Source organism: Barbatula barbatula, assembly GCF_947034865.1.
Source record: "Barbatula barbatula genome assembly, chromosome: 5".
Classification (NCBI taxonomy): Eukaryota; Metazoa; Chordata; class Actinopteri; order Cypriniformes; family Nemacheilidae; genus Barbatula; species Barbatula barbatula.
In genome coordinates, this window is record NC_136769.1 from 2026650 (window position 1) to 2053833 (window position 27184).

General features: G+C 48.0%; 2 protein-coding genes across 6 annotated transcripts in view; both read left to right on the forward strand.

Annotated features, from left to right (window-relative positions):
• Nucleotides 1-15864, forward strand: part of LOC306894863 (uncharacterized protein) — a gene marked incomplete at its 3' end in the record, with an annotated part of 55092 nt that extends 39228 nt beyond the window's left edge. Inside the window, exons 9-11 of the mRNA XM_079457702.1 lie at nucleotides 10804-11263; nucleotides 11909-12658; nucleotides 15857-15864. Coding sequence (XP_079313828.1) covers nucleotides 10804-11263; nucleotides 11909-12658; nucleotides 15857-15864 — 1218 coding nt within the window. The remainder of the gene's footprint in view (nucleotides 1-10803; nucleotides 11264-11908; nucleotides 12659-15856) is intronic.
• A 4051-nt stretch (nucleotides 15865-19915) lies between these two features.
• LOC306894150 (uncharacterized protein) lies at nucleotides 19916-22159 on the forward strand. Of its 5 annotated transcripts, XM_079456437.1 has the most exons (9): nucleotides 19916-19986; nucleotides 20118-20143; nucleotides 20233-20337; nucleotides 20413-20523; nucleotides 20601-20708; nucleotides 20797-20901; nucleotides 20974-21123; nucleotides 21534-21649; nucleotides 21722-21941. In XM_079456437.1, exons 1-9 carry the CDS (start codon nucleotides 19958-19960, stop codon nucleotides 21791-21793), a joined length of 822 nt encoding a protein of 273 aa, XP_079312563.1. In that variant the 5' UTR covers nucleotides 19916-19957; the 3' UTR covers nucleotides 21794-21941. The 5 variants fall into 5 exon arrangements, with proteins under 5 accessions (XP_079312563.1, XP_079312560.1, XP_079312561.1 ...); XM_079456434.1 differs by having other exon boundaries at nucleotides 19916-20143; nucleotides 21722-22159; XM_079456435.1 differs by having other exon boundaries at nucleotides 19916-20143; nucleotides 20419-20523.
• The last annotated feature ends 5025 nt before the right edge of the window (nucleotides 22160-27184 follow it).

Below are 27184 nucleotides of genomic sequence, written 5' to 3' on the forward strand. Positions count from 1 at the left end.
TGTTGCTTGCCTGTTATCTGTTTTTAAGTTTTTCCCTCCAATTTTTTCAGTTTTGTTAAAGGGATGTTGCTAGTGCTGTTCGTGCTGTTGGCACACACTTTAATATTCAGTCTTTAGCACAAATTGTTTAAACCAGCGAATAGGATTATCTAGAAAGTTGCCAATTTGAGCAGTAATGATTTATAATATTTTCACTAGGCCTATTAATCTGTAATCTGGTAAACTAGGTGAGGTGTGAATTATAATGATACTTTCACTCTTGTTTGCATTTCAGTATAATTAACAATGTAACTCACTTTTGTCTGCCTGTGTTCTCTATAGCAGTTGTTCATGGATACAGGCTAAAGCAGGTAGTAGTAATGGCTACTTTTTACTTAAGTATATTTTAGAGCTCATACTTTTTTACTTTTACTTGAGTAAAATATTAAGTCAGTACTTCAACTTTTACCAGAGTATTTTTAAACATGAGTATCTGTACTTCTACTTAAGTAAGGGATGTGTGTACTTTTGCCATCTCTGGTTATTTGTAATGTAGAATCTGAACTCACACAAATCATGATATGGATAATTTAGTTCTTTGAACGCACCTGTTGTGTACGATTAGAATATCTGCATTAAATTGTCTGGGATCATTGCACGCTCAATCGCAGTTTGGAAAGGCAGCTTACTGTATACCAATAGAAGAACTAGTGATCACACTGAAAAAAATACCGTTATTTTACAGGTAATATTCTGTATAATATTCTGTACAGAGTTTCCCAATTCATTAAACAGTAAAATGTTGTTGTTTTACAGATATTTGCTGTAATTTAAAGTTTTACCATTAAAATGATAGTATTGTAATTTACAATTACATCAAAATTATGTTTTTAAAGGCATTTCATACATAGATTCAATTTTTTTTCTACAGAACATTACTGTAAATTTTTAAAGATTTAAAAGATGTACTTCATTCATTCATTTTCTACCGCTTATCCGGGGCCGGGTCGCGGGGGCAGCAGTCTAAGCAGAGATGCCCAGACATCCCTCACCCTAGACACTTCCTCTAGCTCTTCCGGGGGGACACCGAGGCGTTCCCAGGCCAGCCGGGAGACATAGTCCCACCAGCGTGTCCTAGGTCTTCCCCGGGGTCTCCTCCCGGTCGGACGGGCCCGGAGCACCTTCCGGGAAAGGCGTCCAGTAGGCATTCGTAAAAGATGCCCAATCCACCTCAGCTGACCCCTCTCGATGTGGAGGAGCAGCGGCTCTACTCTGAGCTCCTCCCGGGTGACCGAGCTTCTCACCCTATCTCTAAGGGATCGCCCAGCCACCCTGCGGAGGAAGCTCATTTCAGCCGCCTGTATCCGGGATCTTGTCCTTTCGGTCATGACCCAAAGCTCATGACCATAGGTGAGAGTAGGAACGTAGATTGACCGGTAAATTGAGAGCTTCGCCTTGCGGCTCAGCTCTTTCTTCACCACGACGGACCGGTACATCGACCGCATTACTGCAGAAGCTGCACCGATCCGTCTGTCAATCTCCCGTTCCATCCTTCCCTCACTCGTGAACAAGACCCGAGATACTTAAACTCCTCCACTTGAGGAAGGAACTCTCCACCAACCCTGAAGTGGGCAAGCCACCCTTTTCCGACTGAGGACCATGGCCTCGGATTTGGAGGTACTGATTTTCATTCCAGCCGCTTCACACTCTGCTGTAAACCGTCCTAGTGCATGCTGAAGGTCCTGGTTTGAAGGGGCCAACACGACAACATCATCCGCAAATAGCAGAGACGAGATCGTGTGGTTCCCTAAACCTGACACCCTCCGGCCCCTGGCTGGGCCTAGAAATTCTGTCCATAAAAATTACGAACAGAACCGGTGACATAGGGCAGCCCTGCCGGAGTCCGACATGCACTGGGAACAAGTCCGACTTTCTGCCGGTAATGCGAACCAAGCTCCTGCTTTGGCCGTACAGGGACCTGACAGCCCTTAGTAAAGGACCACAGACCCCATATTCCCGAAGCACCCTCCACAGGATGCCACGAGGGACACAGTCGAATGCCTTCTCGAAATCCACATGTGGATTGGTTGAGCAAACTCCCATGAACCCTCCAGCACCCTGTAGAGGGTGTAGAGCTGGTCCAGCGTTCCACGGCCTGGACGAAAACCACACTGTTCCTCCTGAATCCGAGGTTCTACTATCGGCCGTATTCTCCTCTCCAGTACCCTGGCATAGACTTTCCCGGGAAGGCTGAGAAGTGTGATCCCCCTGTAGTTGGAACACACCCTCCGGTCCCCCTTCTTAAAAAAAGGGACCACCACCCCGGTCTGCCATCCCAGAGGCACTGTCCCTGACCGCCACGCGATGCTGCAGAGGCGTGTCAGCCAAGACAGCCCCACAACATCCAGAGACTTGAGGTACTCAGGGCGAATCTCATCCACCCCCGGTGCCTTGCCACTGAACCCCTCCCAGGCCCGAGTTTTTGCCTCCACAACCACCCGGGCAGCAGTCCACTTGGCCTGCCGGTACCTGTCAGCTGCCTCAGGAGTCCTACAAGCCAACCAGGCCCGATAAGACTCCTTCTTCAGCTTGACGGTTTCCCTTACTTCCGGTGTCCACCACCGGGTTCGGGGATTCCCGCCTCGACAGGCACCGGAGACCTTACGGCCACAGCTCCGAGTGGCCGCTTCGACAATGGAGGCGGAGAACATGGTCCACTCGGACTCAATGTCTCCAGCCTCCTCGGGATCTGGTTGAAGCTCTGCCGGAGGTGGGAGTTAAAGATCTCTCTGACAGGAGACTCGGCCAGGCGTTCCCAGCAGACCCTTACAGTACGTTTGAGTCTGCCGAGTCTGTCCAGCTTCCTCTCCTGCCATCGGATCCAACTCACCACCAGGTGGTGATCAGTTGACAGCTCCGCCCCTCTCTTAACCCGAGTGTCCAAAACATATGGTCGCAGGTCAGATGAACGACCACAAAGTCTATCATCGACCTGCGGCCTAGGGTGTCCTGGTGCCACGTGCACTGATGGACACCCTTATGCTTGAACATGGTGTTAGTTATAGACAAACTGTGACTAGCACAGAAGTCCAATAACTGAACACCGCTCGGGTTCAGAGAAGGTCGGGTACTCTGCACTGCCGTTCGGCCCGTAGGCACAAACAACAGTGAGAGACCTAACCCCGACCCGTAGGCGCAGGGAAACGACCCTCTCGTTCACCGGGGTAAACTCCAACACATGGCGGGAGAGCTAGGGGCTATAAGCAGACCCACACCAGCCCGCCCCCTCTCCCCATGGGCAACTCCAGAGTGATGAAGTGTCCATCCTCTCTCGAGGAGTGTGGTTCCAGAGCCCAAGCCATGCGTAGGCTATCTCTAGTCGGAACCTCTCAACCTCACGCACCATCTCAGGCTCCTTCCCCGCCAGCGAGGTGACGTTCCACGTCCCTAGAGCTAGCTTCCGTGTCCAGGGATCGGGCTTTCGAGGCACTCTCCTCCGACTGCCGCCCGATCCACTACGCACCGACCCCCTATGGTCCCTCCTGCACGTGGTGAGCCCATGGGAAGGCGGCCCCACGTCGCTCCTTCGGGCTGAGCCCGGCCGGACCCCATGGGGAAAGGCCCGGCCACCAGGCGCTCGCATGCGAGCACCGAGCCCGGGCCTGGCTCCAGGGTGGTGCCCCGGTTGCGCCATACCGGGCGACGTCACGGTCCTTGTTATTTTAAACATCATAAGTGGTTTTTGAACCACTCTTAGTCTGACCTGTCGCCTAGGACCTGTTTGCCTTGGGAGACCCTACCAGGGGCATATAGCCCCCGACAACTTAGCTCCTAGGGTCACTCGGGTACTCAAACCCCTCCACCACGTTAAGGTGGCGGTTCAAGGAAGGGTAAAATATGTACTTTTACAGATAATTACAGTAAATGTTTTATTGATTATTTTCCTGTTCATGACAGAAATGTATGTAAAATTACATAAATCAGTAAATTGAAGGTGTTTTAAATGTATGCCCCTCTGAATGTTCCCTCCAGGAATAACTTTCTCCAAGGTGTGATGTCTGTTCATATTCGACCAGTGATTAAGCACATTATAGCAAACTCCAAATGCTGCAAATTAACTATATATATTTTTTTAAATAAATGATCATACATTTTTTTAATGTGGTTTATTTAGGGTTTTACCATAACCTGGCAGGCAATGCCTACACAGTTTCTCTTCATTTATACAGTAATGTACTTTTGAAATATAGCTTATCTTTGTAAAATAACTAAAAAGACATGTATAAAAACGTAATAAGTATGTGAAAATACAATAAAAACAACTACCTTTCAGGTCAGGGGCGATTCTAGGGTTAGAGCTTTAGGGGTGCTGAGCCCCCAATGAGCCCCACTGCCACCACCCACCCTTTTTACACACAAAAACAAAAAATATGTCAATATAATTTTTTTAATCATTTTAACGTTGATTCAACTAACTCCAAAATCCAGATTTTTTTCTTTTTTTTTAGACCTTTTCAGAACACCAGCTTAATTGTGAGAGTTCACACAGACAGCCCCCTGTAACAAACACAAAACCTTCTTCACACAGCTTTTCCTGACCCTTAACTCCATATGCCTCCTTTTGTATCAACAGTCATCAGATTGGTTAGATTAGATCTTTATTGTCAAGGTACTTGGACAACAAAATGTAATTCATCTTCTGTAATTTATTTACAAATGGTCATCGCTATCTGGTCGCACGCCAGTCATCAATAAATAATAATAAAACAAGCTTCACATTAAGAGCAAAAAAAAGAAAAAAAGGTAAAACCAAAAAGTCCAAAATATCCAGATAATTTACAGAGGTCTTGAAAATACTTAGAAAGTAAAGATATAAAAAAGAAATAGAGGGAAATTGTTGAAGTACTTTCCCCGAATCCCCATTTTTGCTCTACTTTGGTAGAGTTCATCTATGTCGCCGCACTTTGAGGGTGGCAAACCTGTCAATGACCCTTTGGGGTTCAATTATTTCAAGCAACTCCTCAATAGACATCACAGCTAGGTGCTGGAGTCTGCTTTGTCCTGTGGTCCTCCTGAGCCATGTATTGCCGACCCAAGGCACTTAAAGACGGCATAACAGCTTCCAATGAAGGGAACATTTCCGAATCTAGGAGTTTGTACACTGCTATCATGTCCTGAACTGTACCAGCCTCACTCTTGTGCTTCAGAAAGTTTTTTGCAACTATCACTTCCTCTGACACTCTGGTCCAAACGCCAGGGCTTCCTGTTTCCATGACGACTGACCAGAAAAGACGCACGTGACGTCTTGTTTACATGACTCCCGACTGTTAAAATGTGAATCAAATTAACGATAAACTTTAACAACAGAGACACATGTACGCACTACACAGGTACGCAGTTTATTTGTCGCGCTGCTGTTTTTGTTTCACGCCAAAGTTGGCCCGCTGCGACCTTTATTTTGGCCCGCGATGCCATATATGGTAAGAGAGGTACATAAAAACGGCAATCATGCAGATTTTAATTTCTGATTTGACATAATATTTTAACATTTTACATGACATGTTTTTGAGTGACAATGATGTAAAATTAAAGGATTAATTATTTATGATTAAGCGAATTTGACTCTTATTTGCGCATGCCTACTGTGACTCGCAGAAACGGCGCGATTTGCGACAAGAAACGTTAACATTAATAATGGAGAGAGGGCGGCAGTGGCACACAGACAAGAGACATTTTAAAACAAATTGGCAAAACGATTTTCTTTTTACTGAGGTTAATTCAAAGGCAGTGTGTCTAGTTTGCAAACAGTCAGTCGCTGTGTTGAAAGAGTACAATATTCGTCTTCATTATGAAACAAAACATTCTTCGGCTTTCTCAAAGTACAGCGGAGAGGCACGAAAGCAAGAGGCTAATAAGCTGCTTGCTAAACTTCGATCGGAGCAGAGTACACTGCTACGTCCTTCGTCGGCTCAAGAAAATGCCACACGAGCTTGCTGGCACCGAGACTCTTTCAGGGACTACTAAAGGTGAGGACCTTTTCTTTGTGGTTGAGCGCGTGTGAAGAAAGAACGAATTAAAATGGAAGAATATGGCTGGAATGACAACTGACGGAGCCCCAGCAATGGTAGGGAAGAAATGTGGCCTTGCTACTTTGGTGTCTCAGAAAGTCCATGAGTGTGGGGGGAAAGTCGTGAAGTACCACTGTATTGTACATCAAGAACAGCTATGTGCCAAATCCATTGGGCTTGTTGATGTGATGCGTGAAGTCGTCAAAATTGTGAATAACATAAACGCTCCAAGGCGCTGACTCACAGGCAGTTCAAGGTACTGTTGGACGAGATGGATGCGCAATATGGTGATGTGCTGTACCACCAGGAGGTTAGATGGCTGAGCCGAGGAAAAGTTCTCAAGAGGTTTTTTGATTTGCGTGATGAAATCAGAGCTTTTCAGGAAAGCAAGAACAGTAACTTCCAAGTGCCAATGGACCAGAAATGGCTTTCTGACCTTGCTTTCCTTGTGGACATCACATAGCTGCTTAATGTTTTGAATGTTCAGCTCCAGGGAAAAGACCAGATTATTACCCAGCTTTTCGATCATGTCAAAGCCTGAGTCATTCATGGATACATTTTGATCACACAGAGACCATCTCAGTGACTAAAATGTGCTTTAATAGAGCATCCTGTGTGTGAAGGGGCTGAATTAATTCATAGGGATTGTTAAATTTCAGGCTCCTTTCAAACACTACATTTTATTAACACGTTCTGTGTTTTGGATTACCATTAAAATCTCAAATCAGAAATAGGTTGGATGTTGTGAGGGAATTCTTCTGCAGATCTGGGAGCACAAAAACAAGACACAGAGAGGCATCATGCTTTCGAACACATTTATTTTAGAAGTCTTTATATACGATACCAAAAAGACATCTGGAAGGTTTCATAGGTCCAGGGATTCACAGAATGACCAAACGAGGTACAGCATTGTAAGACTAAGAATGTTTAGTTTAGAGGGAATCCCTTCCTCCAACTATTTAGCCAGGAATGAATTCAGTGAGCTTAACTACTTCACAATTCATTATTTTGCGGGCTTGCATTCATTTATGCAGAAATTAAATCTAACAGGGATGTACTTTGATTTCAGGAGAACAATTTAGTACCGAGTGTAATTTTGCCATTTCCCTGTGCATTTTATTTTAAAACAGTTTTTCTTTACAGTGAATTAGATATATAAAAATACATCTCATCCACCCTTACATCAATAACATCAGCCATCGTGGCCTCGTGTATTACATCAGAGTATATTCTTTCCCTTACATGTTCTCACAAATGGTACTTGGCAGGATTCGAACCGCTGATCAATCTGACTTTGATGCGAAAGTCTGACACCATAACAAGTGCCATACATCATGATATCATCTAACACTCATCACTAGAGAACTCATGTGCAGTGAGAACATGACAACTTTGTATTATTATTAGTTCTGTTTTATTTCTGTTGTTTCATTCATTCATTTACTGATTGATGAGTTTGTTTATTGGTACATTTATCTATTAATTTAAACTTGAAGTCATTTTCAGCACATTAGTAAATCCACTGTATGCAGAGCAGAAATGTCAACACATGGTAGGGATCCTCAGAGAGCAGCAAATAAATCAAGTTCTGATGAAAGCATGATGCACATGAAGTAATCACACAATAAAGAACTGTAGAGGTCCTCATTCATCTTCGTAGGACAGAAGGTATCAAGTTGTTACACTACACAGTAAAAAAACCAATTTCAGATGCCTTCGATTTTTAAGTTAAATAAAATTATATTATATATCGTATATAATATTTATCGTGCTTACTGTCACTGCTCCGCCAGCTTCAATATTTTGCAAGTTAACTCTTATCTTATTATGACAAACATTATATCTTTGATGAAATATGTATTTTAGAGTCTTAGACCTTTCCAGTGTTTTGCAAAATCGATTTGTATATAATATGTGTTTTGTCTTCATTGTGTTCACAAGTCCCTGTCCATTTTGTATTTTTTCATTGTGTATGTTCATTAAATAGGCGGTGCCTATCAAGGGGTTAATAAATCGAGTTGTAAAATACAACTATATATCATTTAAAACAGCTATATTACCTTTTTAAGATGTTTTTTACATCACTTTGATATATATATACATGTGTATATAATATTTTTGTGGCGTCAAACCAAGCATTGGCAAACCTGGATTTTCGTGGTAAAGCAGCAAGAAGACCCACAAAATGGTCAGTTTTTATAATAGCAAGATCAAACTTGACAAAACACTTGGTGAGACTTGGAACTATAACAGATTTAATTTCAAGTTTGAAACAAAAAAAAGTTTTTATAAATTCTCAAAGCAACAAACTTAAACTAAAATAATTTGAACTAAAATAGGCATTAAAAAGTTGTAAAATACAACTATATATTTTTAGTCCAATAAAATTTAAGTTAAATCATTTAAAACAGCTATATTACCTTTTTAAGATGTTTTTTTACATCACTTTGATTTTCAAGTATTTGTAATTCTTTAAAACCACTGTAAACAAATACTGCGCATCCAACGCTTTGGTGTAAATAAACGCGGCTTCTTAGACCACGTTGTGCAAACCGCAGTCTTTCCATTGCAAACTACAGGAAACCACCATGGCCCCAGAAATAACGCTTTATCAATACAGGCTTCAGATTTTCTAGATATTTGTGTTAATTCACAAAGTTATTAGACACAGGTGAAAACAATAAGCTAAGTGGTGATTGATTACACAGATGACAGATTTGATTGGTCAGCCATGTAAATTAACAAGTGATTGAGTACAAAAGGTGAGTACACATAGCACACTAGAATAGAGTACAGTATTGCCCTTGCGATGCTGGGGCTTAGGGATCTTTTACTTTTTGGCTTGACTGTGGTTACAGCAAGCTGTTTAAGGATTGGTAATGCTGCCGTTCCAGGAATGGGTTTTCCTCATGACACCATTGCCAACAGAACACTCAATTTTGGCAAGCTTATTATTGGCAGTGGTGTATCCAATGATTCTGCTGGGAGAACAGGAGAAGAGACTAATGGCTACTGGTCTGGTGAACAAGGTATGTTCACAGTAAAATGTTTACATCGCATGTTTTTTTAAATGGGCAACTTGTTAACTTGTTTTATTCCACTAAATTAAGCACTATTCCAACTTGCTGAGGATAAGCTGAAACGTCTGGGTCCTTCTGTGCACTGTGGTAATGATGCCATGACATTGCGTGTTCCTGGTCCAAGAATGCCCCACTTCCTAGTTGATAGAGGTAAGCCTATACAACCTTTTGGTTTCCTTTTCACAATTGAAGGTCTGTTATGGTATGGTTTCTCTTAAATAGGAGTGGGGTCTCCAGTGCCTGTGTCTGAAATCCCAGCCAGCTGCGGTATCTCTGTGAAGAGGATTCGTCGGGATGTTTCGTTTTCTGTTCCTTTCAGTGGCTGTCCTGTCCGACAACAGGTCATTTATACATTTTTGCTGCAGTTGTTTGTGCAAATGGGTCTTAATCTTTTCTCTCTTCTGACAGGGTGGAAGTTATATTGTGTCTATGATTATAATGGGGGCACCTGTGCAGGCGTCATGCCCTGTGAGTTCTCCCCTTCCTACGGATTTTGCTTCCCATCCTACAGCTACTTGCTTGCCCACTGGAATGGTTGTCTTGCTTGGACTCGGGGCTGAAACTGTTATGATCAAAGGTAGTTTTTGTCTTATTCTTGAGTGAATTTAAACTTGACTAGTTCTTGATGATTTTCCCCCTCTCAGTTGATGGATCATGGCAGCCTCTGCTGTCAGAGTACTCTAAATGTGGGTTCACATTGGATACTGTTCGTGGTGATCTGGTGGTTACAGCACCATTTACTGGAAGCTGTTGGGTAATGAAGGTAAGACGTAATAGTCCTGTCAACTACACCTTTTTTCTTTGCTGCTCTATGTGTACTTGACAACCGGATTGTTTATTATGAAAGCCAATATTAATCTGCTTTTGTCTTTTTCAGGATATGGAAAGGTATCTCCCTTTGTTATACCTTGACCGTGAAGTGACTCTTTCCTGCCCTTTGACACTGCCAACAGCATCCCCCACCGTACGTTCTGACCCTCAAGTACCCATAACCATTTATAGGCCGCCAGGGCCCCATAGGCCAGGGCCCCATAGGCCAGGGCCCCATAGGCCAGGGCCCCATAGGCCAGGGCCCCATAGGCCAGGGTCCCATAGGCCAGGGCCCCATAGGCCAGGGCCCCCCACTGCACCTTCTGACCCCCATAGGCCAGGACCCCATAGGCCAGGGCCCCCCACTGCACCTTCTGACCCCCATAGGCCAGGGCCCCATAGGCCAGGGCCCCATAGGCCAGGGCCCCCCACTGCACCTTCTGACCCCCATAGGCCAGGACCCCATAGGCCAGGGCCCCCCACTGCACCTTCTGACCCCCATAGGCCAGGGCCCCATAGGCCAGGGCCCCATAGGCCAGGGCCCCCCACTGCACCTTCTGACCCCCATAGGCCAGGACCCCATAGGCCAGGGCCCCCCACTGCACCTTCTGACCCCCATAGGCCGGGACCAACCCCTGCTGGACCCCACAGGCCAGGACCCCACAGGCCAGGACCCCACAGGCCAGGACCCCACAGGCCAGGACCCCACAGGCCAGGACCCCACAGGCCAGGACCCCACAGGCCAGGACCCCACAGGCCAGGACCCCACAGGCCAGGACCCCACAGGCCAGGACCCCACAGGCCAGGACCCCACAGGCCAGGACCCCACAGGCCAGGACCCCACAGGCCAGGACCCCACAGGCCAGGACCCCACAGGCCAGGACCCCACAGGCCAGGACCCCACAGGCCAGGACCCCACAGGCCAGGACCCCACAGGCCAGGACCCCACAGGCCAGGACCCCACAGGCCAGGACCCCACAGGCCAGGACCCCACAGGCCAGGACCCCACAGGCCAGGACCCCACAGGCCAGGACCCCACAGGCCAGGACCCCACAGGCCAGGACCCCACAGGCCAGGACCCCACAGGCCAGGACCCCACAGGCCAGGACCCCACAGGCCAGGACCCCACAGGCCAGGACCCCACAGGCCAGGACCCCACAGGCCAGGACCCCACAGGCCAGGACCCCACAGGCCAGGACCCCACAGGCCAGGACCAACCCCTGCTGGACCCCACAGGCCAGGACCAACCCCTGCTGGACCCCACAGGCCAGGACCAACCCCTGCTGGACCCCACAGGCCAGGACCAACCCCTGCTGGACCCCACAGGCCAGGACCAACCCCTGCTGGACCCCACAGGCCAGGACCAACCCCTGCTGGACCCCACAGGCCAGGACCAACCCCTGCTGGACCCCACAGGCCAGGACCAACCCCTGCTGGACCCCACAGGCCAGGACCCCACAGGCCAGGACCCCACAGGCCAGGACCAACCCCTGCTGGACCCCACAGGCCAGGACCCCACAGGCCAGGACCCCACAGGCCAGGACCCCACAGGCCAGGACCCCACAGGCCAGGACCCCACAGGCCAGGACCCCACAGGCCAGGACCCCACAGGCCAGGACCCCACAGGCCAGGACCAACCCCTGCTGGACCCCACAGGCCAGGACCCCACAGGCCAGGACCAACCCCTGCTGGACCCCACAGGCCAGGACCCCACAGGCCAGGACCCCACAGGCCAGGACCCCACAGGCCAGGACCCCACAGGCCAGGACCAACCCCTGCTGGACCCCACAGGCCAGGACCCCACAGGCCAGGACCAACCCCTGCTGGACCCCACAGGCCAGGACCCCACAGGCCAGGACCAACCCCTGCTGGACCCCACAGGCCAGGACCCCACAGGCCAGGACCCCACAGGCCAGGACCCCACAGGCCAGGACCCCACAGGCCAGGACCCCACAGGCCAGGACCCCACAGGCCAGGACCCCACAGGCCAGGACCCCACAGGCCAGGACCCCACAGGCCAGGACCCCACAGGCCAGGACCCCACAGGCCAGGACCCCACAGGCCAGGACCCCACAGGCCAGGACCCCACAGGCCAGGACCCCACAGGCCAGGACCCCACAGGCCAGGACCCCACAGGCCAGGACCCCACAGGCCAGGACCCCACAGGCCAGGACCCCACAGGCCAGGACCCCACAGGCCAGGACCCCACAGGCCAGGACCCCACAGGCCAGGACCCCACAGGCCAGGACCCCACAGGCCAGGACCCCACAGGCCAGGACCCCACAGGCCAGGACCCCACAGGCCAGGACCCCACAGGCCAGGACCCCACAGGCCAGGACCCCACAGGCCAGGACCAACCCCTGCTGGACCCCACAGGCCAGGACCAACCCCTGCTGGACCCCACAGGCCAGGACCAACCCCTGCTGGACCCCACAGGCCAGGACCAACCCCTGCTGGACCCCACAGGCCAGGACCAACCCCTGCTGGACCCCACAGGCCAGGACCAACCCCTGCTGGACCCCACAGGCCAGGACCAACCCCTGCTGGACCCCACAGGCCAGGACCAACCCCTGCTGGACCCCACAGGCCAGGACCAACCCCTGCTGGACCCCACAGGCCAGGACCAACCCCTGCTGGACCCCACAGGCCAGGACCCCACAGGCCAGGACCCCACAGGCCAGGACCCCACAGGCCAGGACCCCACAGGCCAGGACCCCACAGGCCAGGACCAACCCCTGCTGGACCCCACAGGCCAGGCCCCCACAGGCCAGGACCCCACAGGCCAGGACCAACCCCTGCTGGACCCCACAGGCCAGGACCAACCCCTGCTGGACCCCACAGGCCAGGACCAACCCCTGCTGGACCCCACAGGCCAGGACCAACCCCTGCTGGACCCCACAGGCCAGGACCCCACAGGCCAGGACCAACCCCTGCTGGACCCCACAGGCCAGGACCAACCCCTGCTGGACCCCACAGGCCAGGACCCCACAGGCCAGGACCAACCCCTGCTGGACCCCACAGGCCAGGACCAACCCCTGCTGGACCCCACAGGCCAGGACCCCACAGGCCAGGACCCCACAGGCCAGGACCCCACAGGCCAGGACCCCACAGGCCAGGACCCCACAGGCCAGGACCCCACAGGCCAGGACCCCACAGGCCAGGACCCCACAGGCCAGGACCCCACAGGCCAGGACCAACCCCTGCTGGACCCCACAGGCCAGGACCCCACAGGCCAGGACCCCACAGGCCAGGACCCCACAGGCCAGGACCCCACAGGCCAGGACCAACCCCTGCTGGACCCCACAGGCCAGGCCCCCACAGGCCAGGACCCCACAGGCCAGGACCAACCCCTGCTGGACCCCACAGGCCAGGACCAACCCCTGCTGGACCCCACAGGCCAGGACCAACCCCTGCTGGACCCCACAGGCCAGGACCCCACAGGCCAGGACCAACCCCTGCTGGACCCCACAGGCCAGGACCAACCCCTGCTGGACCCCACAGGCCAGGACCCCACAGGCCAGGACCAACCCCTGCTGGACCCCACAGGCCAGGACCAACCCCTGCTGGACCCCACAGGCCAGGACCCCACAGGCCAGGACCCCACAGGCCAGGACCCCACAGGCCAGGACCCCACAGGCCAGGACCCCACAGGCCAGGACCCCACAGGCCAGGACCCCACAGGCCAGGACCAACCCCTGCTGGACCCCACAGGCCAGGACCCCACAGGCCAGGACCCCACAGGCCAGGACCCCACAGGCCAGGACCAACCCCTGCTGGACCCCACAGGCCAGGACCCCACAGGCCAGGACCCCACAGGCCGGGACCAACCCCTGCTGGACCCCACAGGCCGGGACCAACCCCTGCTGGACCCCACAGGCCGGGACCCCACAGGCCGGGACCCCACAGGCCGGGACCCCACAGGCCGGGACCCCACAGGCCGGGACCCCACAGGCCGGGACCCCACAGGCCGGGACCCCACAGGCCGGGACCCCACAGGCCGGGACCCCACAGGCCGGGACCCCACAGGCCGGGACCCCACAGGCCGGGACCCCACAGGCCGGGACCCCACAGGCCGGGACCCCACAGGCCGGGACCCCACAGGCCGGGACCCCACAGGCCGGGACCCCACAGGCCGGGACCCCACAGGCCAGGACCAACCCCTGCTGGACCCCACAGGCCGGGACCCCACAGGCCAGGACCAACCCCTGCTGGACCCCACAGGCCGGGACCCCACAGGCCAGGACCAACCCCTGCTGGACCCCACAGGCCGGGACCCCAAAGGCCAGGACCAACCCCTGCTGGACCCCACAGGCCAGGACCCCACAGGCCAGGACCAACCCCTGCTGGACCCCACAGGCCAGGACCAACCCCTGCTGGACCCCACAGGCCAGGACCCCACAGGCCAGGACCCCACAGGCCAGGACCCCACAGGCCAGGACCCCACAGGCCAGGACCCCACAGGCCAGGACCCCACAGGCCAGGACCCCACAGGCCAGGACCAACCCCTGCTGGACCCCACAGGCCAGGACCCCACAGGCCAGGACCCCACAGGCCAGGACCCCACAGGCCAGGACCCCACAGGCCAGGACCAACCCCTGCTGGACCCCACAGGCCAGGCCCCCACAGGCCAGGACCCCACAGGCCAGGACCAACCCCTGCTGGACCCCACAGGCCAGGACCAACCCCTGCTGGACCCCACAGGCCAGGACCAACCCCTGCTGGACCCCACAGGCCAGGACCCCACAGGCCAGGACCAACCCCTGCTGGACCCCACAGGCCAGGACCAACCCCTGCTGGACCCCACAGGCCAGGACCCCACAGGCCAGGACCAACCCCTGCTGGACCCCACAGGCCAGGACCAACCCCTGCTGGACCCCACAGGCCAGGACCCCACAGGCCAGGACCCCACAGGCCAGGACCCCACAGGCCAGGACCCCACAGGCCAGGACCCCACAGGCCAGGACCCCACAGGCCAGGACCCCACAGGCCAGGACCAACCCCTGCTGGACCCCACAGGCCAGGACCCCACAGGCCAGGACCCCACAGGCCAGGACCCCACAGGCCAGGACCAACCCCTGCTGGACCCCACAGGCCAGGACCCCACAGGCCAGGACCCCACAGGCCGGGACCAACCCCTGCTGGACCCCACAGGCCGGGACCAACCCCTGCTGGACCCCACAGGCCGGGACCCCACAGGCCGGGACCCCACAGGCCGGGACCCCACAGGCCGGGACCCCACAGGCCGGGACCCCACAGGCCGGGACCCCACAGGCCGGGACCCCACAGGCCGGGACCCCACAGGCCGGGACCCCACAGGCCGGGACCCCACAGGCCGGGACCCCACAGGCCGGGACCCCACAGGCCGGGACCCCACAGGCCGGGACCCCACAGGCCGGGACCCCACAGGCCGGGACCCCACAGGCCGGGACCCCACAGGCCGGGACCCCACAGGCCAGGACCAACCCCTGCTGGACCCCACAGGCCGGGACCCCACAGGCCAGGACCAACCCCTGCTGGACCCCACAGGCCGGGACCCCACAGGCCAGGACCAACCCCTGCTGGACCCCACAGGCCGGGACCCCAAAGGCCAGGACCAACCCCTGCTGGACCCCACAGGCCGGGACCCCACAGGCCAGGACCAACCCCTGCTGGACCCCACAGGCCGGGACCCCACAGGCCGGGACCCCACAGGCCGGGACCCCACAGGCCGGGACCCCACAGGCCGGGACCCCACAGGCCGGGACCCCACAGGCCGGGACCCCACAGGCCAGGACCCCACAGGCCAGGACCCCACAGGCCAGGACCCCACAGGCCAAGACCCCACAGACCCACCCCTGCTAAATATCAAGCGGGTACATGAAAGGATAAGTTCTTAATTGGGTGTTCTATTGATGCCTAGTGTAATGTTTTGTCTTTCAGGTTCTTGAACAAACCTAATAAAGCTTGACTAAACTGTAGTTTGTTTCTGTGACTAGTTTAATGTTTGAATTGTGGCAGATTGTTGGTCCAAAAATCTCTTTAAATGCATTTTTAGGCTAAACTAAAAACCTGACTAAATGATATTTGGAAGAATGTATTGTTCAAACAACCCTATAGACACCGCAGAAAAATCTGTGGACAAGTTTTATATTACATTTCCAGTCGTTATATTTTAAACCATATCATACAAGAGTTCACGTTAAGGATTCAACACAAAGGAGACCAGGGGCCTGTACTATGAATATAGCTGAACAAACTCAGGGTTATTGGATTAGTTTTGGGTTGACAAAACCAAACCAACGTGATCAAGCTTTGTTGGTACCATGAAGCAGCTCGTGGAGTTTCTTTGTCAACTCAAGCTTTGATCCTTTGATCCAAAATCTTGAAACTGCACAGAATTTCAGTGAATAAAGTGTTTGTCCCATCTGTAAACTATGTCCTACAGGTATGAGTTAGACTTCAATGAGAAGAATCTTCAGGTTAAACCTTCAACGCTCCATTATGCATCTTCCGAGTTTTGATAAAATAATCTTTCAACTGCTTTCCTGGCCTCTCCACCATGATAGATTTTCAAGTAGAATATCTTTTCACCCGCTGGAATAAATTTTAATAGAGACTCCAGCTCCACATCGAGAGAGAGCGGTGCTTTATAGCGGATATGTTTCGTTTGTTACTTTGCCTGCATTTTCCACCAGTTGTGGCGAGCAGAGTAACGACACGTACACTATAAATGCCAAACAACCCCGGAGGGCAACTTTTATTGAAATAGCCGCGGGAGCGGGAAAAGACTGGGAAAGGCGCTCCTACTAGCCACGGCAGATAAGTCCTGGATACCAGACCTTTGAGTGGGTGGTTTGTTGCGCTGGTTGTTTGGGTGGCGGTGTCGTCCTGCTGAAGGGTCAGTCGTCTGAACCTTATAAAACACAGAAGACATACGGAGGTTGGAGGTTGTGCGTGCGTGCGTGCGGAGAGCTTGCTCACCGTGGCTTCAGCTTTTATAACGGCTCTGATGAGCCGCAGGTGGTAACAGGTGCGCCACTCTGATTTCCTCCGTCTCCACGGCGACGCTGATTGTGCAAGGGGTGACTCGTCACATGGCCCTTAAGTGGGCAGTCTCTGAGAAATTTAGGGAAAATCTACAAGGGTCACCCTGTGTTGTGGACACTGATAATAATCCTTTGCGGTATTTGAATACAGCTAAATTGGGAGCAGTAGAGCAAAGGTGAGCCACCGGGCTAGCCACATTTGAGATGAGACATCTATTAACCGTATTTAAAGTGCAGCTCCATCAACACTCAAAAGGCTATATTACCACAACTCACCACAAGAGGGTGGGGTTTAGTGAAACAACACTGAATATGATATTATATATGAATATATAAGCTACTTAATACTAAAATAATGATATAATAAACATTAGGCAATAATAACAACTCTATGTAAAAGGAAAGAAGTGTGAGACAGCTTTCGAGCAACTTAGTTGATTCACAACACTACATAACGGGTTCTCACTCCGCGTGTGTTTCGCGCTGGATGACGGTCGTGCAGGTAGAGAGGAGAAGAAGAGAAGAGGATGACACCATTAGCAAAGCGGGGATGTTTTCATTTTCATCCTTAAACCTCAAACTACGTAGTATGTTTTGGACATTTTATAAACATAGCGTAATTATAATAATAAAACATAGTGGGATATTCAGTGATATTGGCCCTGCAATATTGAGTGGATATCTCAATTTACCGGTCAATCTACGTTCCTACTCTCACCTATGGTCATGAGCTTTGGGTCATGACCGAAAGGACAAGATCCCGGATACAGGCGGCTGAAATGAGCTTCCTCCGCAGGGTGGCTGGGCGATCCCTTAGAGATAGGGTGAGAAGCTCGGTCACCCGGGAGGAGCTCGGAGTAGAGCCGCTGCTCCTCCACATCGAGAGGGGTCAGCTGAGGTGGCTTGGGCATCTGTTACGGATGCCTACTGGACGCCTTCCCCGGAAGGTTCTCCGGGCCCGTCCGACCGGGAGGACACCCCGGGGAAGACCTGAGACACGCTGGTGGGACTATGTCTCCCGGCTGGCCTGGGAACGCCTCGGTGTCCCCCCGGAAGAGCTGGAGGAAGCGTCTAGGGTGAGGGATGTCTGGGCATCTCTGCTTAGACTGCTGCCCCCGCGACCCGGCCCCGGATAAGCGGAAGAAAATGAATGAATGAATGAATGAATATTTAAATTTAGGGTTAGGACTACACCTAACCATGAATGACTCTTGCATAGTGCACCTTTAAGGTGTAATGGATTAGTTAAAGCATTCTTTTAAATTCACAAACTCATTATGGAGGAAACACTGATTCAACCTTTTCCACCAAGGCAGAGCTGGTGCTGGTTCTGAGCCAGAGCCTAGTTTCAAATTGGTTCTTTGTTTTTCCACACACAAAGCACCAGCTCCGAACCAGAAAGAGTAGTAGCACCAGATCATTGCTGGTCTAGAAAAGAGCCAAGTAAGAACCTATTGCGTCAGGGGCTGGGTTACCGTCACCAACAAGACGAATAGAAACTTGTGAGCGCCATTTTCAAATAGCAGCATGTCGAGTTAATAGCAGCTTGATTATAATATCCTTTTATGTAAGTTACTATTAGCCTGCCCAGCTAATGGTGCACCCCAGCTCCGTCACAAGAGCCTGCATGTCTGTGTAGTGATTGAGCTCCGTTGCTCATATACAAACCAGTGGCCTGGCCAGCTAGCACCATTGTTTCACTGACAGCCTTTTAAATGATTTATGATTATCAAATAAAGAATTATATTTTTCTGTACGGATTCACGTCTCATTGTCTTGTGATTGTGGGAGAGAGAGAAACGAACTTGTGTGCCCTTGTAGGGGTATTTCCCCAGCTGGGTCAATGCTGGGGTGGCGTAGTTGTGACATATTATAGTTTTGCTATTTGAGAGCGTGATCTCATTTACCCGTATAGTCGTGAAAATCGAAATCGATTTTTTCTAAAGAATTCTCATATTTGCTTTTTACACAATGTTCCGACTGGCTCAGAGCCATAACAAAAGATAGGAGACCATGCCTCAAACAAGCAGTGCAAAACATACATTTATTATACATGTAACACAAGTTTAACCAACAGAACCAAAATATCAGGTGTGGATGTAAATATCAGTAATGTAGTGCGAGTGCATGGATGTATTGTGTGTATGAATGTGAATGTTGAGTGTAAACATAAAAGACATAAACATGAAAATAAGTTCTCTATTGTGTCTTTCTGCGCGTTTCACTATGAAATACGAGGTTACGTCAAAAACACATGAAAACAGTCCGTTGTGTTTTAATGGAAAGTAAACAGTCGGATCTAAATCACCAGCCTTAAATCTCTTTTGCATCTTTATTTTAAATCAGTGTGTTTATTTCATTCATACAGTGAAGAAGCAGTGTTTCATTTCTACATTATTCCGTTTCTTTCTTCAAATGTTAATGGCCTGTAAAATAGAGCCACAGTATTCATGTACAGATCAATATATCCTTGCCTGCTTGTGAGTTAAGAGAGGTTTATACAATCTTCTTATGTCGTAATAAACACCTTGAAAGAAACGTCGCATCTTCTCTCAAAAATGCTAAACCCTGAAGTGACATGTACCATAAGGCATCATGGGAACACTAAAATATAAACACAAGACCTTTAATAAAAGAATAAATTGTATAAAATAAGCGATAATGTTGTGTATGTGCCCACTAAGTATCATAAAATTGTTGATGAAAATAATAAACAATTTAAACTTATCACTAAATAAACGAAGTAAATACACATGGAATCGCAAAAGTGACCACGGACACATTTGTCATACGTGGTTCCTCTGCGCAGAGTCTCACATGAAGATGAAACACCTGAACCTTATACGTCAGTGATTAAACTAAGTTTGTGATTGGCCATGGACATTACAATTGACCAAACGAGCAATATGGGATCTCATAAAGCAGCACAATAGACTGTTTGTGCACTAGTAGCGTATCTTTGTGCACACAATGGCGTTTTGCAAAAGCAGAGGAAATGAATTTGTTATTCTACTTGTGTTTACGGTCAGTACACTCAGTACTTTAATACACTGCAGAAGTTTGTCTTTGACACAAATGACTAGTGATGAAGGGGAAACGTTATCTGATATGTCAGATCAAGAGACACTTTATGACCAGTTTGCTGATTTTGACAGCCCCATTGATGACGAAGCCTTCTTTGGTATGTAATGCACTTGTGCATCATTGCAGTGTATGTGGATTAAAAAAAGGATTTAAATGTTGGTTTGAATAGCTTGCATTGTATTGCAGATGAAGCTAGTGATGAAGGGGAAACGTTATCTGATATGTCAGATCAAGAGACACTTTATGACCAGTTTGCTGATTTTGACAAGCCCATTGATGATGACGCCTTTGGTATGTAATATACTTGTCATTGTTGTGTATATGGAATTGAAATGCCGGTTATGAATCACTTGCAATGTATTGCAGATGTAGCTAGTGATGAAGGGGATAAAACGTTATCTGATATGTCAGATCAAGAGACACTTTATGATCAGTTTGCTGATTTTGACAGCCCCATTGATGACGAAGCCGCCTTTGGTATGTAATGCACTTGTGCATCATTGCAGTGTATATGGATTTAAATGTTGGTTCGAATTGCTTGGATTGTATTGCAGATGAAGCTAGTGATGAAGGGGATAAAACGTTCTCTGAGATGTCAGATCAAGAGACACTTTATGACCAGTTTGCTGATTTTGACAAGCCCATTGATGACGACGCCTTTGGTATGTAATGCACTTGTGCATCATTGCAGTGTATATGGATTCAGAAAGGATTTAAATGTTGGTTCGAATTGCTTGGATTGTATTGCAGATGAAGCTAGTGATGAAGGGGAAACTCTTTCGGATATGTCAGATCAAGAGACCCTTTACGACCAGTTTGCTGATTTTGGAAACATCATTGACGACAGCGTGTCTTGTATGTAATGCACTTGAACATTGTGTTTATGATTCATATACACTGTTACCAATCACTTGCATTGTATTTCAGATCTGCCGAGAAGCGCTGGAATGCAAGAACAATTTGAAGCCCCATCTGAAGTACCCTGGGATGAAATGTCTCCAAAGCTGAAGTGTGATAAGGATTTTATGAATTTGCAACTCTTTGGTTCTGGTGTCGACCAAGTTGAGCTTTGTCGAGGTAAGTTGGAAATTCCTGTTTTTCTTTGACTTGTATGACCTTCACTGGCTAATTTAACTAAATTGTTTGCTGTGTTATTTCCTGTGTCAGTTGGGCTCAATAGAAGATACTTTATACGATGCTCTAAAATCGAACTGTTGCTTCTAGTTTTATGGAAATGGCCATGTTTCCACTGTAGCACTAAATGGGCAAACTTCTCTCCAGAGTGTGTAGATCCTTCGGCAAAAGTGAAAACACAATGACATCTTTGGTCCTTTACCACATAGTGCTTTGAAAGGGAGGGGCTGCAGTGAGCCGTTGGTGGCGATTTGAAACCTCACCGCTAGATGCTGCTAAATTTCACTGGACCCTTAATGAAAAATGTAATGAGATTTTCAGCATTGAATCACCTTTGGACTTATTTCTCACAGATAGTTCTGCACCGGTTCCTCTTGGCCATTTGCCGCCTAACTGTGGACACACTTCACACACTCATGGAGGTCTTGTTTATGCTACACCCTATAATGGATGTGGTGTTACACAAAAGGTACTTATGGTTAATTTGCTCTTGTGTAAGGTTAAAAGCTATAAAGCCAACTTGTGTGTTTGTGTTTTTCAGGGAGGGAAGTATGTCATGCAGATGCAATGGCAGGGAATCCCTGTTTTCCTATCTTGTCCTAGTCTGTTGTGAATGTGACAGTGTCTGGATATCTGCCTCCTTGATTTCAACGAGACACAACTGTTACACCAGCTTCTACAACACCAACCCAAAAGCCACATCGTCCTTTCTGACCTTAACATATCTGCCCACCTCTCTCTGAAATAAAGTCAAATTAACCAAAAAAAGTTTAGTTGAAATGCTTTGGTAAATGTTTTGATTTGTGGCAAAGCTTAAACCAGAGGCCTATTGCACAAAACTAGAATAAGGGATTAAGCCGGGATATCTTTGTGATCCTGGCTCAATATATCCGCGATCCGGTTGCACTAAAGCTGGATGGGGGCAGCAGGATATGTTATGGTATAAATTACCACAGAGATTTATTCTGTGGAGCTAGCCTGCTCCAGATCAGGCTAAATTCCAGGATCTGTTATCTCATCCCTTATGTCAGTCAGCAGTCACCACAAACGGAAACCAATAGTTATTCCACTGCCCACTATACATTATCACATATAACTAGACCCACTGTCATTATTTAAACATTTCTGATCATTAATTTAAATCATTTTGGAATTTTAGATAATTTAGCTATCATTAGATAATTAACAGTTTCCCATAGACTAAGGCTATATATAACATGATAGAATATTTGGGCCACAGAGGAAAAAGAGAATTCACAGACTTCGAGAATGAAGTTATAATATTGTAACCCATTGTTTTAGAGGACAGTTGTTAAAATGAAAGCTGCGAGGCATTTTGTGGACTTGTTCTTCAGTATGGTTTTACAAACATGGAAATACTTAATGTTTTGGCACATCAGCATCACATTGTCATAAGTATCAGGACTGTAAAAAGAATATGCAACTTTTCCGCAGAAAGAACCAGTCTCATACATTTATGACTTTTTCCTTAATACTCAGTCGAACAAAATACACATTCCATATAATTATAAAAACAACGTGTAACATGTTCCTTTATTGAATAAGGAAAAAACCAAGCAGGTAAACCATCAGCTCCTTTCGAAACCCAAGTCACACATTGACACTACAAGATGGAAAGCACAGAATCAAAGCGTATTATACAACAAAAGGATAAATACACATTCAAAGGACTGTATATAACACACCCCGCATGTCTCCACTGAAATAAATGCAGGACAAATCCATACACATCAACTGAACAGACAAATGAATGGATGCAGTAGCCTCCCTGTAAGCTTGTATTACACACAGTATACAGCACACACATCATAAGAGGCCAAATCAATTTAAAAAAAAAATTAACACAAAAGAAACCAAATTCCTCTGCCACCGCAGGACAGATTTAACCAAAATTTAAAGCACACATTCTAAATAAAATAATTCAACACATATTGGTCCCTCAGCAGCAGACCACTGTCGTCATCAGGGAAGATTGCTGGATTGTCCCAGTCCATGGCTGTTGGCACTCTGGGGGCCCTCTCCTTAAAGGCGCTATATAAATGAAAGTGAATATTATTATTAGGTCATCTATTTATTCAATTCAATTTTATTTTATTTATATAGCGCTTTTCACAATTGTTTCAATGTTTCAAAGCAGCTTTACGTTAATAAAAGCAGGAGAACACACAGAAAAAAAATTGGTGGACAACATAAGAAGCAGAGTACAACGGCTAAGATTAAACCGTACTAGTGAGCGTAGTAATAATGTAAAGCTTTGATAATAATTTATCAAAGCCTTATACAATGTGATGGAGTTACTTTACACAATTTCACTCATATCTGCAGTCCATTTCAGTTAAAAATGAAAGTGTTTCAGAATCAGAGTAAAACTGTGTTTTTGGAGATGTGAATAAACTATTTGGATTGTGATCGTAATGTTTCAGCGGAGCGGAGAGTAATTGTGCACTACTTACGCATTCAGGCGGTCTGCAATAGTTTGGCACAGTTTTTCTCTTTGCTTTATCACTGTGGCGGTGTTGCCTTTTTTCTTAATATGTCTTTTACCTCCTCGTATGCCTCCATGAGCATTTGTGCCTCTGACGGGGAAAAGTATGCCGCACCCCACGCAGAAAGCCCGGTACAGTTACAACACAACTTTATTTCTCCTCCTACATGCGCACACACACACCCGGCTCCTGACTTACGGTACGGCCTCTAGTGCTACAGAGGATACGCTACAGCAGTGTTTCTCAAACTTTTGCCTTTGCCATTCCCCACTTTGGAGGTAAGGAAGGGGTGCGAACCCCACCGGTCACCAATAGCCAAAAACAAAATGCTAATAAACTTTAGGTCCACTGTCTGTCTTGGTTTTCTCTGCTGGTGCCGAATCTCCAGTTTTCTTTCCATTCCATGTCACAAACCTCTGACGTAAAATCATTCTTGCAATTTATTTGCAATCTGATGTTGTTTTAAGTAAGGCTTACATTTAAATGTGTCTTTGTGTATGGTCAATAATAAAGTCATTAATAACAGATTACAAATGTTCACCCATTTGTCGCGCCCCACTTGTCATGTCTCTATTCCCCACCAGTGGGGCCCGCCCCACACTTTGAGAAACACTGCTCTACAGAGACCAGATCAGCAAGCGCGGCTGCTAATGTTGCGCGAGAATGCTGATGTCACGCATCACTTCAGGCGTACCTTTGGTTGTGAAACGTTGTTTGAGGAGAAGAGTTTTAAGTGATTCTGACCTATTGTAAAGTCAACCAGTGTATAATCTCCTGTCGCCGATCCATCATTCAATGTGAACACTGCAAATCCTGAATCCATTTATTTAATTCAACAAAGTTCATTTGTGCCATATATTAACCAAATTCTAACAGAAATGACTTAAGTTATTGTGAGATTCCAGAATCTAGGTTTCTGATAAGACACCTGGAGCCTGGTTCCCCATGTGTCCCGGCAATAGCGACCTACGAGGATAATATATGTTTCCTTATAATGGAGTATATCATTGTGATGGGGTGGAGGAGCGCAGAAGTGTTCTGGGTACCCAGAACAAAGAACTAATAATTGTCCTAGACAGAAATACTAACTGATATATGTTCAGAAATATGTTCTGTGCACCAATAGGTTGGATCTGAGCCCAATCTCACTTCCTCTTTTATGCATATATATACTGAACCCATCTTTAATAAACTTAGACACAGCTAGACTAGTTCACTCAAAGTCAGTTTCATTATTAGTCCCCGATGTCGGTTCGTGCCGTTTAAGGGGGAAAACATTTACATTTTCTAGCAACATTTTCTACCATAAATATGTAGTTATTTCTTTTTTAGAAGTGTTGTTTGGCCGAGTACATGTTTCCCATACTCTGCATTTCACCCATCCAAGTGCTCACACACAGCAGTGAGAGTACAGTTTTTGCATCCATTCTTGCTGTGGTGCCCGCGTGTTAAACAGGAAGAACCCTCGCCAGTTTCCGGTTTGCAAGACTTAAAGCAGGGAGAAATGGGAAACTAAGAAAATGTATCAATTTAGCAGATGCCTTCCACTGCAGCACACCGCATTGGTGTATAGAAGAAGAACTCATTTTCCCATTTCACTCTACTTTGAGTCTCCCCAACTGGAAACTGCAGAGAGAAGTCACATGTGCTCAAGGGCTCCTTTGGTGTGGAGAGAGTGGCGTTTATTCACTCCCCCCAATTACATTTTCTGGTGGTCCTAAGACTCACAACCTTCGGGTAACAGTCCAACTCTTTAACCAATGTCTAAAAAAAGTTCCAATAATGTTATTCTAAAAACGTATAACCTTTAGCATTATGAGAACCTTCATCAACCACAAAATAACAATATAATAACGTCCCATAAACATTATTTTAAGTATGTTTCCCCTAACCTTTAAATAACTTCAAAACAACGTTAGTGAACGTTGTGGGAACGTTCCCTGTTCGGGCACAGACCTACAATTAAAAGGGTGAGTGTTTAAAATAGTTATTTGACAAATTTTGATTGTTTATATCCACCTTAAAACAAACAGGCATTATAATGCAGCCAAAATTTTACAAGCCACGAAATATCTTAAAGCAGCGTACATGAAAAATAAACGTATACAGATAAATACACTTTTTAATAAATGTAATACAAAATGTATAAAAAACAGCAGTCACGGTAGGCGATAAATAATACCTGAACCTGCCGTAAAGTATTTCGATTTATTTCAGACAGGAAGTGACGTCAAATCGTGTTTCCGGGACGGATCGGGTAGCAGCAGCACACAGAGACTGAACGTCGATGACCGACACGATTGTGAAGCAGTGACGGGAAAATACTGAAGCAGCTGCGGGCCTGTCCGTCACTACTCAGGCTAATGTACATAGCGGACATCCTCATGAATCCTCAGTTTTACAGATGTTTGATGTTTGTCGTCTTTCGTTGGGACAGTGAGGGGCAGATCGGGTCACTATGAGTCTGAGGGGTCTTGTCTCCCCGTCACTATAGTGCTGTCTGCGCGCCTGTATGCGCTGTTTGCTGTGACCGGTTTCAATGAGTCTGTTGACGAACAATGTGACATTTCAGACGTTTAAAACTCAACTAATCGCGGAGAAGTTCAGGGAACGAATTTATTATAAGACGCCGCTGTATCGTTTCAAATCCGTTCAGAGAGAATGAACGACCGGCGGATTCTCTCGTTAAGTTTCATTTCAAGGATTCTTGACGGTCTTGTGAACATGCGGAAAAGTGTCATTATTACAAACTAGAATCAACATTATAACGTAACGAGCCTTAATAATACAGTTAAATATAAAGCCTAGTTTCCTTCAGTATAATATATAATATGGTCTTGACATGATGCACCTTTTCTGTCGGATCAGATGAATTCAGAGGGATTTGGTCTGATGTATTCAGAGTTGAGTCAGTCTTAGCACAAGAGATGAACACAAAACACAGGAGCACAGTGAGGAAGATATAACAATGATAAACATATGTTTTTTTAAATATTTATTTTAATGCATTTACATCAATATAATGGTAAATAATAGAGTACATTTTACTTTTAAATTATTCTTTTCAGCTTTTTAAATGTTAAACTATTTCAGCATCTTCTTGAATTTTGGGGGTATTTACAGAATTTTATTGGCAACTTTATTGCCAGGTAAATACTGTACTTTAGTGAAATTACAAAATATTGCTGTAAAATCAAATACAAGTTTAATTCACTGTTACTGTAGAAAAAACTACTAATTACTGTATTTCATGTACAACAAATAACTGTAAATTGCTTTACAGTGTTTAACTGTAATCAATTTTACAGAAATTACCAACATTTTTACAGGACTTTATTGGCAACTTTTTTGCCAGTAAATTCCTGTAAATTCTACAGGAAATTTTTTACAGTGCAGGTCTGAAAGATAGGAAAAAAACTTCAAGCAGAGTATCTATAGAATGTATCTCCAACCCTGCTCCTGGAAAGCTACAGTCTCGCCACGGTGTTTAAAATGAA

Excerpts from the sequence above, each read along its gene's own strand:
- LOC306894150 (XM_079456434.1), top strand. The coding sequence starts at position 19,933 with ATGGCGTTTTGCAAAAGCAGAGGAAATGAATTTGTTATTCTACTTGTG. Across the intron at positions 20,144-20,232 it reads TGATGACGAAGCCTTCTTTG|ATGAAGCTAGTGATGAAGGG; the intron begins GTATGTAATGCA and ends ATTGTATTGCAG. Across the intron at positions 20,524-20,600 it reads TGATGACGAAGCCGCCTTTG|ATGAAGCTAGTGATGAAGGG; the intron begins GTATGTAATGCA and ends ATTGTATTGCAG.